Source organism: Penicillium canescens, assembly GCF_028828765.1.
Source record: "Penicillium canescens strain IBT 15451 chromosome Unknown utg000004l_segment0_segment0, whole genome shotgun sequence".
NCBI classification, from domain to species: domain Eukaryota; kingdom Fungi; phylum Ascomycota; class Eurotiomycetes; order Eurotiales; family Aspergillaceae; genus Penicillium; species Penicillium canescens.
Window position 1 is genome coordinate 3,142,242 of NW_026703966.1, and position 17,509 is coordinate 3,159,750.

At 48.9% G+C, this 17,509-nt stretch overlaps 3 protein-coding genes across 3 annotated transcripts; all 3 read right to left on the minus strand.

Annotated features, from left to right (window-relative positions):
- Positions 1–316: 316 nt before the first annotated feature.
- N7446_006563 (type I polyketide synthase) lies at positions 317–8,447 on the minus strand (the record flags this gene model as incomplete). The annotated part of the gene is made up of 4 exons (XM_058515311.1): positions 317–6,291; positions 6,342–7,686; positions 7,749–8,162; positions 8,220–8,447. The coding sequence occupies 4 exons, from the start codon at positions 8,445–8,447 to the stop codon at positions 317–319; spliced, it is 7,962 nt and encodes a 2,653-aa protein (XP_058372489.1).
- Positions 8,448–11,954: 3,507 nt separating this feature from the next.
- Positions 11,955–13,293, minus strand: N7446_006564 (uncharacterized protein; the record flags this gene model as incomplete). The annotated part of the gene is made up of 2 exons (XM_058515312.1): positions 11,955–13,044; positions 13,124–13,293. The coding sequence occupies 2 exons, from the start codon at positions 13,291–13,293 to the stop codon at positions 11,955–11,957; spliced, it is 1,260 nt and encodes a 419-aa protein (XP_058372490.1).
- Positions 13,294–13,936: 643 nt separating this feature from the next.
- On the minus strand, positions 13,937–16,319 carry N7446_006565 (uncharacterized protein; the record flags this gene model as incomplete). Its single annotated transcript, XM_058515313.1, has 2 exons — positions 15,840–16,319; positions 13,937–15,744 (listed from the first exon to the last, which is right to left on the minus strand). Exons 1-2 carry the CDS (start codon positions 16,231–16,233, stop codon positions 13,937–13,939), a joined length of 2,202 nt encoding a protein of 733 aa, XP_058372491.1. The 5' UTR covers positions 16,234–16,319.
- Between the last annotated feature and the right edge of the window lie 1,190 nt (positions 16,320–17,509).

Here is a 17,509-nt window from a genome sequence, read left to right on the forward strand (position 1 = left end):
AGCATTGTTAGCCTTCCCTCTTTTTATTTGGCCCGGGGGGAGGAGGGGGGCGCGCGGGCGCGTAATACTCTATTAACGGGGTCTATGTGTAAACGCTGAAGCTCAAAACTGGATCTCCATGCAAAAACTAATAAGTGTGTCCGAAACTCAAGGTATACAGAAATCCTCGGAAGGCAGTCTCCCGAGTAATTGGCAAAGAAGACGCAGCAAATATCATGTCTCGTAGCAGGGCATCAGTAACGTAAACAATGAATCATGAGAACATAGAAAGAAAAAAACCGGTATTCAAGATAAGCCAACAGAATGAAACAGCAAATTAAGAAGAGCCTTCGACCAGCCGTGTCCTCCCGGCAATCTTCTCACTTAAAGCTCTAATATTCTCTGCTCCCATGATATCCAAAAGAGAGACTTCAGCCTGAAGCTCCTTTGTAATCCACGAGCGGAACTCCATAGCCACGAGAGAGTCAATACCACCAAAGCCAAATCGTTGGGCGTCAAGCTCGGAGGCAGGAATGGCAAGCAGAGAAGCAAGCCGAGCAACAATTCCGTCAGAAATTACAGTGACAACACTCTCAGTGCTAGAAGTTGCTCTCAAAATAGTGGCAGTGCTGAAAGTCTTCTGCTCAGAAATTTCACTGGTTTTGGCCGTAGCTGTATTTCGGAAATGGGTGAACATGGAGTAGTTGAGGTATGTAGGCGCAGGCACTCCATTCTGGCGACAGATCTCTGCCGTTGGGAGACCGAGGACAAGTTGAGATCGACTGGGTGAGTTCTTGGTCGGCGTGTTGTCGTTTCGGGGATCAATGAGAAATTCCACGGCTGCGTGGACTTCGTCTTCCCTAATGAGCTCGAACAATGGTGCTGTGTTCGTGCGAATCGTATCTCTGTTTTCGGCTACCCAGCCGACTTTGGACACGCTCCCTAAGTTAATACTAGACGCTTTCATTCCTTGTGAGACCCGATGTGCAGCTAGGGCATCCTGAAAGGTATTTCCTGCTGCATAGTTTGATTGCCCACGGTTACCGAAGATGCCTGCGACGGAGGATAACATCACGAAGAAGTCCATGTCGTTTGGCAGGGTCTTGTGTAGATTCCAAGAACCTTGGACTTTGGGTTTGATAGCGGCTTGCCAATCTTCGTAAGAAAGCGCTTCAAAGGTGCCGTCCTGGGAATTTGTTAGCTTTTGCGTTGTACCAGACACGCATCGACCTACTCTTAATACCATGGAAGCTTGGATGCATCCTTTGATTGGAGGCAGATAGGGAAAGGTTCTTTCGGACAGTTCTGTGAGGCTTTGAATATCTGAAACATCACAAGCAAGTGAATGGACTTTGCAGCCCATGTTGGTTAGATCAGTGATCATTTCCACTTTCTCCGGAGCTGATGCCGATGAACGTGATAGGAAAATTAGATTCCTTGCTCCGCGAGATACCATCCATCGTGCGAGGCTGCGACCTAAACCGCCGTATCCACCGGCAAGGACGTAGGACGCATTTGAATCAAAATGATACAGTGTTGTTGGCTGCTGGACTACAGGAATCATGGTCGATGGGTTCAGGGTGAATACAATGCTTCCGGCTTTGCCACTGCTCTGAGCTTGGATACCTTCCTTGATTTGAGAAAAGTCCATGACAGTCACGGATTGGATCTCCTTGATCTTGCCCTCAGAATACAAGATAAGACTCTCTCTGAGTCGATCTGAAAGAAGCGGAGTGAGATCCCCTCTTAGCTGAGCCATCAACGGTATGTTGACCCTATGGATGCTCGCACATCGGGGAATCGACGCCAAATCAATTGTGGTTTTGCCATCTTCATTTGAATCTGCAAACTCGAAAATCTTCCCAAATGGAGAAATGCATTTCAATGTCTCTTGAAGTGCCTCGCCAGATGGCGTGTTGAAACTGATCATGACTCCTTTGCCATTGGTGCATCGCATGACACCCTTGGAAAACATGAAATCTCGACTAGAGAATATATGATGCTCCGGAATGCCATATTCAGAGACGATGAACATGCGATCTTCAACAGTTGTAACACAGACATATACCTCGGCTTCAATAGCCAGGGCAACTTGAATGGCCGCTCGGCTGACGGGAGCGATACCATCATGGATCAAGATCGTGGCCCAGCTTCCTGAATAACAGCTAATCTCTGAGAGGTTAAGTGCATAGTCTGTTGTCAGGAGTGCAACAGGCAGACTGGCCGCGGTTTCGAAAGAGATGTTGCTGGGGATCTTGGTTACCAGTTTCTGACAGACTCGAATATGTGTTCGGAAACAACCGTCTTTGTCGCCGGAGACACAGACAACTCTATCACCTGGGCTTAGGCTTGTCACCCTGGACCCGATCTTCGTAACAAAACCGGCAGCTTCATTTGAAAGGCTGTTTGAAAGGCCAGGTGAACTGAGACCAACCGCCTGCGTGTAGATCTCGACCTGGGTGTCCCCCAACGGCGTTTCATGCTGCCGATCAGTAACCCAAATATAGTCACCACTTCTAGAATCTAGCTCTTGCAACTGAATGGGTTGATCAATGTGACCAATTCGTTGAAGCTGGGGCCCTGATCCAAATGACTGGCTGGCAAGGAATTGGTCCGCTGCGTCCCATTCCTTCAAGCGACCAATGTGAGTTATACCATCGCGTAGAAGATATTCAGCATGGCGGTCATTCTCTGGCTCATCCACAAATTGTCGCTTTACGATCTTGCAAATGTCTCGATCCAGGTTTCCCGTTAGGCAATTGTTGTCGTCTCCCACAGTGAGGATAACTATGTTTGAACCGTCGGGGTCTCGCTCCCAACGCAACGATCGAAGAAGACCCAAGCTCATGCTTGAATGCGGGCGGGATTGATGACCGGTTGTCACCCACAGAATGTTGTGACACTTCGTCAAGACCCCTTTTAAGACCTGATATTCTGATTCACTCATATTGTCGAGGCAGTTGTAATTCAGATCAAGGAGTGAGATGCAGAGTGAACCTGTCTTGACATTATTTTGAATCGCTGATGGCTCCAGAATGAGAACATTGGTGTATCCCATCTCCCGTAGAAGGCTGACTAGAGACTCATCTATGCTCTTTGGGTATGAACTGCTCGTTAGGATGAATGCGTCACCAAATGTCTTCTCCTGGGAAGCAGTGACAGCAGAAGAAACCAAAATACTCTGCCAAGTCAGATCAGGATTATCAGAACTAGGATATTCAATGTCGACGCCAGAGAATCCCGACGCCTGTAAAAGGGTATCCCATTCAGTTGCAGGAATATAAGGACACCATCTCCTCATAGGCTCATCACCAAGCCACCATCCAGGAAGTTGTCCGAAAACAAGGGGATACCAGAGGAAGTCCTGTCTGATCCCTTCCTGCATGATGAGTTGGCCACCAGGTCGAAGCAGAGATCGCAGGTTCTGCAAAGTGGCTTGCAAGTTGGCCGTGGCGTGGATGACATTTCCAGCAAAAATCAGATCGTATGTTCCTAGTTGCAGCCCTTGATCAGCTGGATCGCTTTCAATATTGAGAGATTGAAACTTCATGATATCCGCCCATGGCTGGAAGCGTTGCTTGGCCCTTTCGAAGAAACCGGATGAGATGTCAGTAAATGTGTAGCTTGCTACGCTGCCTTTGCTCTTTTCTGGGTCTGGGGACAAGACGGTAAGGACTTCTGCAGTGAAGCTACCAGTCCCGCCACCGATTTCAAGAATGCTCAAGTCAGAATAATGATGACGAAGGAGAGTCAAGTGGCTTTGGAGATGTTGAGGTAGGTTGTAGAGATGGAGGCCCTCCTTATAGACCTGCTCCATCAAATCATCTTGGCCGAAAATGAGATGTAGTGGATCAACCTCTCGTCTTACGACCTTGACAATATTGCGACCCATTCGGGCCGTAATAGCACCCTCAGCACTGTGTGACTCAATCTCTTTGCCAACGGCTTCCTTCAGAGCAGGGTTCTGTGCGACTTGTTGGAATTCCCTGTATGGAAGATGAATGATTTCGTTCGACTTCAGCAGCTGTTGAGAATGATTCATCCAATCAACGAATCTTTGCATATGTAAATCAAGCTTCATGAAGTCAGCATCCTTAAACTCAGTGAGTGCATCTGTGACATAGAGCATTGTGGCAAGCTGAAGCTGTTTCACCCAGTACTGAGCGTTGGTGTCTGTGGGTGCAAGAGCGGTCAAACCACAAGAAGTACCTGAATCAAGGAAATGGACATCAGGTTTCCACTCGATTGCACTGCATAGCTTGCGCTCAGCTTTTTGAGGAAGGTCGTTTTCGAGTGGAGTGAGCTCAATACCATCCATGCGGATACGTTGTGTGTTTGACTCTTCATCCAGAATCCGTATCTGGCCCTCGAACTTGTGGGACTTGGCTGCAGAAACACTTGCATGCCCTGTAAACTTGTGTGATGGGGCTGGATTGAGATCTGCTGACACCCAGACATCGCGAATGGAAGTTGGCAATCTGATTTGGTCTAAGGTGGATCTTCCAGTGTAATCCATAACAGCTGCAATCATGAGGTGGATCATGCTATCCATTGTGGCAGGATGGATCAAATGGGAGTGCATGAACTGTTTTGGCATGTACTGTGCAATATCTGGCACAGTCACTGATCCGACGACTGATCCAAGGGCTGACTTGGGACCAAGGCCACTGCCACGGACTTCTGAAAGATTCTGGAACAGTGGGCCAAAGACGAGTCCGGATTTTTGGAGGTTGTTATAGATAGATTTGAAGTTGAGTGGACTGCTACATACTTTGTTTGCATGTGCGAGATCTGCTTTCCAAGCTTTCGTCTCCTCTGCTGCCTCACGGCCGGCATCCACGGGATCGTGTGGTGATTCATGCTCAACCATAATCTGACCAGTGCAGTTCTCTGTCCACTCGTCGTTCGAGGCATTGTAGGACGCTATGTGGAAGCAGCGCCAGATTCTTGACGTCGATGGGGAATCTTCGACATTGGCCATTGACAAAGATACTTCGATCCCCTCGTTTGTATCAGGGACAATCAAGGCTCTTTTCATAGAAACCCGTCGGAGATGGAATCCGGTGATTTTTGCTGTGGTTTTTCCATCACCAGCTAACTGTCGCGACGCTTCGATGGCCATGACGAGATAGCCCACACCAGGGTAGACATAGTTGCCAGTAACGACATGGTCCCTTAACCAAGGGTTCTCGTCCAACCTAACAAAGTGCCTCCATCTGGGTGCAATCGGATTCCAATCTGTAATGGGTGCACCAAACAGGTCGTGACGTGGGAACTTCCTTGTTCGCAAGTTCTTGCTTAACCGACTCTCATAGATGATTTTCTCGGTATGCTTGAAGCTGTATGGTGGCAAGTCCACCAAGAGTTGGGATCGCCTTCTTGCTTCTGATTGAAACGCTTGGTTCACGGCATGGAAGTCTAACTCACAGCCGCTAGCACCTAAGAAGCCAACTGCGGTGAGAATGGTGTTCTGGTTGTGATCTGTTCGTTTGATTACTGGGAAATACTTGTATTCCAGTTTGGGGCTTTTGGAGGTGAGAGTTTCTTTGATTGCGCTTTGCAGGGTTGAGTGAGGCCCTATTTCCACTAGGATACGCAAGGGATCTGAGTTGTTTGGACCAAGACAGTAAGTAGATTGGGAAGTCATTTCAGTCAAACCGCAGGTGAAAAGAACTGGAGAGACCATGTTGTCCACCCAGTATTGACCAGGCAGTTGATGCTCTTTGACTTCCTTTCCAGTCACAGTAGAAAACATATGCACTGGATGTGGAGCTGCCAATCGCCTTCCATTAGGAAGCGTGCCCATGAAGCGGAGGTAGTCGCCAGCGATAGCTTGCATGTGAGCTGAGTGGTAGGCGTTCTTCACATTCAATTTTCGAGCGAAAACCGCATCGTCCTCAAGAAGGTCTTTGAGGTAATCAATCAAAGCCTCGTCTCCAGAAACAGTGTTGTTCTTGGGGCTATTTCGACAGGCAATGATGAGCTCCCCAGCGAAGTCCTTCCGAACAGATTCCAGATATGGCTCTAGCTGCTGCACAGGGAGACCAACAGCCATCATTGCTCCTTTTGCCGAGAGTAGCTTAGAAGACACATATCCACGAAAGTATGCGACTTTCCAGGCAGCCTCGCGGGATAGCTTTCCGGCACAGTAAGCAGCCGCTATCTCACCAGATGAGTGGCCTGTTACGTGTGTTGCAAAGATACCCCAGCTAGCAAAGAGGTCTACAAGAGCAACTTGCAGGGCAGTACAAAGCGGGTGGGCAAGTTCGGGCAAGTTAACTCGGAGTGATGTTCTTTCAATTAACAGTTCATCTAGAAATATTAGCCCAGGACATACAACAGTAGAACAGAAATCCTCTCACCGAGTAGTGACCAGGGACTACCAAGCCGACGAATGTAGTCGGATGCTTCCTCTAGAGACTCCCGAAAAACAGGATATACCATGAGCTCTCGGCCCATGGTTTGATACTGAGCGCCCTGACCAGTGAACACAAAATGAACAGCCGGTGATTGGGTCATTCTTATAGGTTTGACGTAATTGCATTCCGACAAATTCCATGCCAGCTCCTTAACAGAAGATGCCATGACATAGCTTTTCCAAGGAAACTGGGATCTTTTCTTGGACAGAGTGAACGAAAGATCATCGAGGAGTTGTGTGTGGAGGCCTGACTGCTTCATCTTGCGCTTGAGATACTTGGCTAGTGCAGATGCATTTCGTTTGACGCCATCTTCATCGAATGCAGAGAGCAGGAAAACCTTCTGTTGGTCCCCCATGTTTGTATAGCCAGCTGAGGCGTAGGTAGGAGAGGAGCAGAAGCCATCAGTTGAAGGGGTGTCAACAAAGACATAACCATTCCCTGAGTGATCACTCTCCACTGCGCTATCTGAGAAGCTATGGTCTGTGTCTTTTGCAAAGTTGGAAATGGCCAACAGCTGGCGCTTTATATTCTGTTTTGTTGGAACAATCGGAGTTGTGCAATGAGCTCCTGCGAGATGGCGATCATCGAGATAGTTGTAGGCGTCGTCAAGGATGCAATGAGCATTGGTGCCACCAATTCCGAATGAGTTGACTGATACCCTTCGTAAGCCCTGCGAGGGCCACGGAATATTCTCAGTGGGGAACTTGATGCCCCAGTCTGCAGCAGGGATCTTAGGGTTGACTTGCTTCATGTCGTAGTTGGGCGTGATGATGCCGGATTCAAGAGTGAGGATAGCCTTGATAATTCCCGCCACGCCGGAGCCTCCCTCCAGATGTCCAATGGAAGATTTGATAGTTCCGATGTAGAGCGGAGTATCTCGCCGGCATTTGAATGCGCGTGCAAGGGCGCCGGCTTCGATAGGATCTCCGGTACTTGTTCCCGTGCCATGGGCTTCCACAAGTCGTGTATCTTCAAGGTCCAGACCAGCTCTCCAGTATACCTCACGTATAAGTCTTTCTTGGGCATCGGCACTGGGCACTGTGATTCCTGAAGTGCGGCCATCCTGGTTGACACCAGTTTCACGAATGACCGCGCGAATAGAGTCACCATCCCTCAGCGCAGTATGCAAAGATTTCACCACAATTGTGCCGACACCCTCACCTCGCGCATACCCTTCGGCACGTGAGTCGAAGCTAAATGAACGTCCTTGAGGCCCCAGAAGCCCATGGTGGCTCATGCCGATGGTCTCTACGGGGTTCTCGAGGATGCTCACACCGCTAACGATGGCCTATTAATGCCCACGTGTTAGTCTGCTAGTATTTAACGTCAATGACGGCAATAAAAACACACCATGCTGGTTTCTCGAGCCCTTAGGCTCTGCACAGCGAGGTGTAAAGCCACCAAGCTGCTGGAGCAAGCTGTGTCAATGGTCATACTGGGACCTTTGAAGTCAAAAAACCAGCTGACACGGTTTGACAGAATGGCATTAGTGACACCCGTAGGCTTGTACTTAAGAGACGTCTCTGGGTCAGAGTTGAGAATTCCAAGGTAGTCATGATTGAATCCGCTGACAAAAACGGATGTGTTGGAGCCAACAGCACAGGATAGAGGAATACCTGCATTTTCCAAAGCGTGGTATACATTTTCCATGACCAACCTCTGCTGAGGATCAAGAGTCAAGAGTTCATTCTTGGTGATATTGAAGAAAGATCCATCGAAGTAAGCGGGGTCTTCAGAGAGATAGTGACCTCCTTGGACATGAAACTAGGTACAGAAGGTCAGTGGCAGATAACACCGAATGCATACAATGATACAACATACTGTTCCTCCGTGTTCGGGGTCAGGGTGATAAAAGGCGTCTGAATTAAATCTTTCCTTGGGTATAGGTGACCATGTCGAACGGGATTCTAGAAGCAGCTCCCATAGACCCTCGGTTGTTGAGGCTTGTTGGGGAAAATGGTTTGCAAGGCCGACGATTGCAATAGGTTCCAGAGCATCGGGAGCTATGCCTTCGTCGCAGACGACACTGTCTAGCAATAAGGGACGCATCTTCCCTGATGCTGGAATATGTACAGGTTGGTGTGTAGGGTATAATAGTCAGATGTAGAAGCAGAATGTAGGAATTGAGTGTAAGATTTAGATACCGTTGGATGTTGGAATTGGGATGGATGTGAGAAGCTCCCTGGACCTCACATCAATGCGGATCGGCCATATTTCTAGTCGCACAATTGTCCAAGCGTCGACAATCGCGATGCCCGAAAGAAACGGGATTTGCGTATGCGCTCAATTCCGCCGATCTCCGAGATAGGCTGGACCCCTAGAGCATAATCTTCTGGAGAGTAGTTCATGCACGAGCGACTCCCTCACGTGCAAATACACAATGATCCTTGGACGCTTCAACTACAGTTATCAAAAAGAAAGTAGTATGATCTATTCATGTAATAACGTGGATCCGTTACACCAAATCTCCCAATCAAATCACAAAATATAGTTGGAATCCCGTTGTCGCGTGTTCCACATACATGCCCTGTATAACGTTGCATAGATCCATATGCAGCTAGCTACATAAACTGCAGTCTATGCAATCCAAAAATATCGATCCGCAGAGTCGGATGCAAGGCCAACAATTCCAAGACGTTGGACCTCCGGAGAGTCGCATAATTACCGTTCATGTGTAGAACCCAACTGCAGCTAGGCAACGTTTGTCGATCGCTGTCAAATCCAGTATTTTCCAGCGCTAAAAGCTATTATTATCAAGCTCTGATTGGGTGGAAAATATGAGAAAACCCGCCGACTGCGACAAAGCCCACTAGTCACTTTCCTAGCTTTCCATCCCCTCCCCCACCTCTCTGTTTGCAAAGAATCTTCCGTGGAAGCTCCTCCTGAACTACAGTGCGATTATTCTGCAGAAGATGGACTATTTAATATTAGCTGGTATAATCATTCTCCTTGCCTTCCATAGCCTTTTCGCTTGCCATTATATGTAAAATGTGTTAATTGTTAGAGGATTAATTTAACAAAGAAACAATTGCCGAATGAACGATCCAATTGCACTAGGTATTGCTTAGGGTAACGTTACCTAAAACCTTACATCCCTGCTGGAACACAGTACACCCCTGCTAGTTAGTACATTGCACGACGAACCCTTAGACCAATTTAACCTATCATACAACCTATCCAAACTCCCAAACCCATGAAACAGCAATTCTCCACATCGCAACTGCCGACCAACACTCTGTTTGTGCTATAGAGCTCCTCCCGGCCCTCGGGACATTACTGATTAAGGAATAAGAACTACGCCTAGCACCGTGGCTAGAAGCCATGATTCAGGAGCTCCACTGAGTTCCTTACTTCCGTCAAAGGAATCCCGGCACTTGCATGCAGATATGTAAACCCCTCCACTTAGTTAATTCCATTTTCTTTGAGATAGTATGCACGATATCGAATATAGATACGAGATGCGCAATACAGATAAGCACAACGTACATCGATACGAACTTCCACTGAGCGACGTTTCAATCCAACGCCACAGCTTCCGGTAGTTTAGCTATTCGTGCTTCATTCTGCGGAACTGTATATTCGGATCGAAGACGCCTCGCTCCGCAAGCCTAGAACTAGGGAATGCATAATGCCCTGGCCCGGTCTGCCGCCGACGTCTGTATCTTCCCTGCTTCTCGGGGCTCTACGTTCAACGTGGACGGTTAACATTGGCTGCTCGGATGTCAGAAGCCCGTATCTCAGATTCCCCATATTTGGGGTTCGTGGTCGTAGATGCACGATGACGTCGACGAACATGTCGACTCTCTGGACTATGTCTAAACTACCAGGGCTTGGCTGTCAACATGGACGAACTGCTTTGTGTAGCGGATGGCCCTTTTCCTTGCCGTGCGTCGTATCTTGGCCCCTCGGCAATGTTTGTAGATCATGGGTAGTCCATACGAGGGTATGGCTATCTATTCTGGCCATACTTTCATATACCGAATACCCTCGGTCGAGATATCATACTTTGCCGAGACTGTCTATTTGGAATACAGAGTGGGTTGTGGAGAGACGAGCGTTTGAATTTGGAATGACAGGTGGATCCGGCTTATGGTTTAACTTTATTTCTGTCCTCGGTTCGTTTGGGGTTTGAGCGGGGTTTGCTAGGTGAAAGGAGAACGAGGGAATTATGGATGTTATTTCCGTTGGAAGAGTAGCCGTATATGTATTGTGTTGGTAGATACTGGGAGACATGGTCTCATTATATATTAGTCTCAGCATGTTGATTTTCCAAGAACATATAGATAATATATCGGGAAGGGTAATATAAACCATGGCGCATGTATAGCAAAACGAGCACATGGCGGAACCACAGGCCTTAGAGAACTCTATCATCTCAACACTCAGACCTCAAAAATAAATTACATTGAATACGCTCCTATCTAATCCCATCAACCTCCCCAAACTCCCCAAAGTCCGTGTCCGCGAAGTGGAGAAGCTTCCAGTCCTGTTCGCATAACCAAACCCAGCTCAAATGAGCGCCAATTTGTCTCGCACATCACATCGCAGCCCTTTCATTGACATTAGGGCTCCACCAAGATACATGGACATAGGTCTCTGTCCGAAATGCCGGTCAAGAACAACACGTCGGCAAGTGTAGTTGAACATGGGGCTTAGTCCCAAACCACTGTTAGTATCCCTGCTTGATCCTTGCTCGACCCTAGCTCGATCCTAGCCAGCAATCTATTACGGCTAGACCGAACCCCCAGGGTACGCTAACTCAAGCCGGATGGCAGTTGGTTAGATCTAGCTTATGCGTTGTACATGTAATCTCTCCTTCTTTTCTTTGTTTGCCCATCCACCACCACTGCGGCTTGAAATGGGGTGTATGCATTGCGAACAAACGGTGCTAGTTTGTTACTGAATTTAGTTTTCAGTGCATTGGCGCATTTTGGGCTTTGAGAATTGGTTTTGAGGTTGTTTGGGTTTCGGGGTTTGTGGCGGCCCGGGCGATATATATCCACGTGCTGGTGTGACAGTTACTGAAGTTAGGGCTGGAGTTAGGCGCGCTGATGAAGTTTGGATGCAAGGAAGACATTGTATTTTCCACTACGCTGGTTATGTCGGTTTTCGTTTCCGACTTAACGTTATGTCAAATTGAGTACTCTAACGCGTTTGTACATTAACGTCGCTCATATACAGTTTTCTGGCAGAATCTTGCCCTATCCAGACCAGCCGATTTACGAGCCTTTCCCTGGCCCTTTCCGAGCGGGCTTTGGATGATTTAATGCTTAAATTCGAGGGCGGTGCCTAACATGTACCTTCACGCAGTCTGTCTATACCTGGCCAAGGGCTGTCGGTATTACCCAACGTGGCAATATAGGAACATGAATTTCTAGAGGCCGACGATAAAGAACCGTGCTTCGCATGGCTCCGAATATCTTGCAGTAGATACCTGACCAAGGTCTATGCTCACATTCAACTACCAGGTCTAATATAATCTAGCCCAGATCTCAAATGCACGCTAGCATCAACAGTATACAATATGAAAGCAAGAGGGAATCAAAAATCTAATAATCACAACTCATCCTTCCCCTCAGGCGAGTAAACAGGCCTCCCGCTATCCTTAGCCAAATCAACACCGACCTTCTTGCGCCACTTCTCCCAAAGCGAATGGAAGTCCTTCTCCATCCCACTCTCCATCTGATCCGGCAAAACAACAGTATATTCCACGTAAAGATTCCCAGGCTCATCACTGCCCTCATTCTGATCATGCAAATGGCCGTCGGAGTAAAACGGCATTCCCTCGCCCGCAACAGTCTCAACAGCAAGCGGCTGCACAACCTGACCACGGCCGCGTCCAAGCCTGACAACATGCCCATCAAGATGCGTTACATCCCTCGTCCACCCACCCATCCAAGCCTCCCTCAACGAAAGCGTCTCCTTCCAAAACAAATCCCTCCCCTTCCTCCGGAAGAACGTCCCATCAGTCCGTTCCTCCTCACTAACCCCCATCTCAGGCTCCTTCTCATCAAGAATAACGATCAAATCCCCAGCAATCCAATCAGGACTTTCATCCGCCTCATTCTCAAACACAAGTCTTGTCCCTTTATCCATCCCAGGCTCGATGCTAGCACTCGTCTCAATCTCCTTCCGCACAACCCGATTACCAGCACACACTGGACATGGATTCTTAATCTTCTTCCCCTTCCCTCCACATGCATCACAAGCCATTTGAACCTGCTGGAACATGCCCGGTGCAAGCATGTGTTTCTGGATAACCATGCCCCGCCCAGAACACCGGTCACAAGTGTGCACCACGTGGTCCTTGGATCCAGTCCCCTCGCACGTATCGCAGATCTGCTGCTTCTCAACGAGGAAGTTGATTTCCCGGCCCGTGTAGAAATCCCGTAGTGGTAGCGCGGCCCGTACTTCCATGTCTGGTCCGCGTCGGTGGCCCGGCGCGTGGCCCGAGTGTCCGCCGCCGCCGAAGAAGCGCGAGAATAGGTCAAAGGGGTCGTGGCTTCCGCCGGCTGTTCCGCCTTTGCGGTGTTGTTCGACGCCGTCGTGGCCGTATTGGTCGTAGACTTTGCGGAGGGTGCTTGTTGAGAGGACGTCGTATGCGTCGGCGATTTCGACGAACCTTTCGCGGGCTGAGTCGTCGCCACTGGAAAGGGGGATTTAGATTAGATTTGCTTGCGAGATGCGTGGAGGATAGTGGGATTGGGGAAGTGGTGTTCACTCACGGATTCTTATCGGGATGGTATTTCTTGCTCAGTGTTCGGTATGCCTTCTTGATATCCTTCTCTGAGGCAGACTTGGCCAGTCCAAGGACTTTGTAATAATCCTCGGCGGCAATGACGACGACCGAGAAGAGCACGACGGCTAGCGCAACTAGGAAACGTAATAGTTGCATTTTGGCGGGTTAAGCTGCGCGCACAGCTTGTGTACTCTATTCTGAAAGTGATCGTTTTCCTGGTATACTGCTTTTGAGGTTTGGTGTATCTCTCTCCGGCTCTGCTAAAAGCTTCGATCCACCTGTCGGAGCTGCAGTTCGCAGTTTTGTTTTGGGTGGTGGATTGGTCGGGATTCTTCGTTTATGGAGTCGGCATGGAGGGTGCTGGTTACACTAGGTTGGGTGTAAACCAAGCCGCTGACCTGGGAGAATTGAGAGGGTTGTTGAAGGTGGTGTTAGCTCCGCATGCTGATAGCTGGATCTACTTTGATATGTGGCCTGAGAGGAACAATGTTCAGCCGGGTCACGTGTATAGATAGGAAGTGCAACAGGGAGATGGGAAATGGAGGTATAGTAGGTGATTATATTTAATTATATGATATTTGCAGTCGAAGATTAAATTGAAGATGGTGTTAAGTTCATCTGTGGCACAGCTTTGAGTGTTTGTTACATTCGCATCGAGTCATTTCCATTTCAGACGTATCCAAATCGTGAATCATAAGAGATCCTTCATAGTTTGCCAACTTGACAGATCCTAACAAAAATCAAATCAAATCATGAATCAATCTCAATCTCAATCCCAATCCCAATCCCAATCCCAATCTCAGTTTCTTCCAGTGATATCAAAGATATCATTACGCCACGTATGGCCTAGTCCCTGCGTCTCATCCCCATTATCAATAGCTTCCTGCGCGCCAGTCGCCTCATCATGCCAAGTCTTAACAATACTCCCAGGAGCATAGACACCCTCAAAAGGCCCACTCTTTAACGGTGTAAAACCAATCCTAGCCTGAACATCCGAGTCGGCAGGTCTAAGTCGCGCAAGCACAGCTTTGACGAAGGAGGCCAGATCCTGTGGATTAGCAATACGCGCAGCACGCAGGCGCTCCCTCGCAAAGACCAACTCCCGATTCAGCGCAAGCGCCGCGGCGACAACCTCCTCGGCAATCTTCTTTTCCAGGACACGACGGACGAGGTGTTTCAGGAATGGTTTTGTCAGCCAGAGCAAGAACCTCCACTTGCTGCGCTTGACGCTGTAATCCAGTTTGTGGATGCGCACACGCACGCCGCGCAGTGAAAAGATCTGCTCTAGGCGGCCGCGACCGACTTCGATGTCGAGGGAGATGTCGATGCCACGGCGGTCAAGGTAGAAGCTGGCGATGCCTTCGTCTTTTAGGTGGAAGAGGCCTGTGTGAGTGCGGAACCAGTAGCCGAAGTCTTCGGCGCTGATGTTTAGGCCTTGGATTGTTATTGTGAAGGCTGTTTTCATGAGGGTTTCTGTGCGTTTGGAGTGGGTTTTTACGATGTCGATGTCGTTGCGTGTGAGGAGATGCATACGGTAGGGGAGGAAGGAGGAGAAGTTTACTGTGTGGCCTGGTTCGAGGATTAGGTTTTCGAGGAGTAGATCCATTTCCGGTGCGGATATTTCCAGTCGTGGGATTGGCACATATTGGATTGTTCGGAGGAAGACTGGGAAGAAGACGTTCACTATGTCGGCTGGGAGGTCGGTTTCTTTATCATTGTAGGCGGTCCAGGCATGCTGGTATACCTTCTTGGTGGCATTGATTAATTTGGACACGACGGGGTCTTCGGGGACGCTGCGTAACGTCCGTTTCGCTTGTGCTAGGAAGTTGTCCACGTCCTTTCGTAGAGTCGTCTCTGAGCCGACTTTTTCGGACTGTTGCTTGAGTTCATCCAGCTTCTGTGGTGCCGAATCGAAAAAGGCAGGGTCGGTGAGCATATCCTGCAACGAGGTTCCGACCTCTCCCAACAGATCATCGAATTCGGGATCCTTATTCGCGTGGCGAAGGACATCATGGAACTTCTGCTGAAGCCGATCCCATTCCTTAGCGTCCCCATAGGAGCGTAAGAGGACCCAGAATTCGTCGACCGCTCGCTTTAGATCGAGATTGACATCCAGATCTTCTTGAGCGACAGAGGTAGTTTCCTGTGCAACATCGGCGTAGATTTTAGCATAGCGCTTAACCAATTCAGCGAGAGTCGAGACTGAGTCGGAGTAGTCAGTTCTCTCGCGAAGCCTTGTAACAGCTTGCTTCAATCGGAACAATAAAGTATCCCTCTCCCGACCAGACAGATGCTCTTTCGCACTCCCCACAGCATCACGTCCAGTATCTGCAGCGCCTTCACCAACAACATCGGCGACATGTGTAATCTCCTCCCTCACCTGATTTGCCGACAACTCATGACCAGCGTCAGCACCAGCCCCATTCAGCGCCCGAGCCTCTTCTTCAGAAGGTTTAACCTGCTCCGCAACAAGCTTCGAAGATTCAGCCAGAGATTCAGCAGTATCGGCAAAGATCTGCCTCCCAACTGTAATGACATCATCAACAAAAAGCCGAAAATCAGCATTCGTCAAGAGCAACCCCCCAACCGTGCGGAAACTATCATAAGCTATAAAAAGGCATTAGCGAATGACTATGCACAGAGAAACCCAATGCCAAGCCTCCCAATCCTGGAGAGACATATGCTAAGGTAGAGCGACCCACCAGCTTTAGTATCAGCCCGCGCCTTCACGTGGGCAGCCTGCTGCGAAACCCTCCCACTATCCACCGAGACCCGCGAACGGGCCAGACGCCACAGGAATTCCTGGAGCTGGTCGTGGCTGTTCTTCGCCGCGAGAAACTCAATGAAGGTCTGGATCCACAGTCGACTGTCCCGCACTAGCTGGCGACCGACGCTGCCGATGTCCTTGTTGGCGAGATTGAGGACGTCTGAAGCGAGGAGGGTGCGGAGATTGCTGATTGTTTGTTCGGTTGTCGGCATGTACCCTTCGGAGAGGGCGCGAACCATTTGGTAGCTATGTAGTTTTTGGTGGAGGCGACGCTGACGCGAGGTGTCGTCCTCGTAGCGTGGGAGGAGCGGTTCTGTTTCGGTGGGCATTCTGGATTAGGCCCGATGGGCAGATTTCTAGGTAGCAGGCTCAGGGTGAAATGATTTGTGGTGTGGCTTGGATGTCCAGGTGTGATGATGGGGATGTTGATGGGAGCTTGAGCTAAGGAGAACCTGTTTTGGGCACATGACGACACCTGATGTCACGTCAATGTTTGCTTTGTACTAGCTATTCGACATAACTGACAATTCAATTCAATTCAATTGAATACAACTGGGGTATAATTAATTAGATAGTTGGATAGGACTAGGGATATTGTATGTATGGATAGCTGTACTCCGTATTAGCTGGACTAATCGGTATGGCTCGGATGATCGTCTGGGGAGAGCTATGGAGTTAACCATTGGGTCATGTCCATAAGGGTCTCCATTGTCTAGACCAGGGTATACACTAAAATATTCAATAAAAATATTTCCTTTTTTTATTGAGAAAACAAAAAGATCTGTACTCAGCAACAGCCCGACATTCTGAGGCATTTTCCGACATATGATCTCATTCCAGGGGAGAATACGTATATAGCTTCACCTCCTTGCATCTCCCACGCGACACTCACAGGCCAAGCCTTTTCCCAACGTTGGGAAGTGCTGGGAAAGCACTGACGAATCCGCTCAAATTATGCCCTGTACGCAGCAGAGAAGAGTCTAGTAATTATTAATAGAAGCCTTACACAACAGACAAGGGATCCAATCAGTGCGAGGCAGATCCCTAGATTCCGAAGTCGAGCTGATGTGGCCAGTGGATGCTGTTCCAGCCCTGGAAAGGGAAGTCCGAGTGGGAAAAAAATTGTGGCCGTGCTGGATATGTATATACCCCTGGGGCCTGTCGGCGGCTGAGGCCATTCACGGAGCAGATATCACCAACACGGCGGATTCGAAACACACCAAAAGGACTCACCGGGGGGAAGACACCGGATGGTTTTCCTATCGAGGCTATGTAAGCGACAATTGAGCGGCAGTCTCCGTCGCCGGCCGCCGAATATATTTTCCCGTGATCTTTCTAGAAGGCAAAGAGGAAAAAGACTTGCAACAGGCTAAGAACTCCACTTCGGCATTGTCTGCGGCTCTGGTAGCTCGTAGCTGTGGAGTCAAAGGCGCAAGATCCATGGCGGTCCCTCCCCGGCTATAACGTCCAATCAGAGGGAGCTGGAAGTATTCACAGTTCTACACGTAAATGTCAGCACTCGCAGGAGTATGCTACTGTACTTGCATTCTCGTGATATACATCACACACGTCAAGACTCATCTGTACTGCGTACTGTAGCTCCCA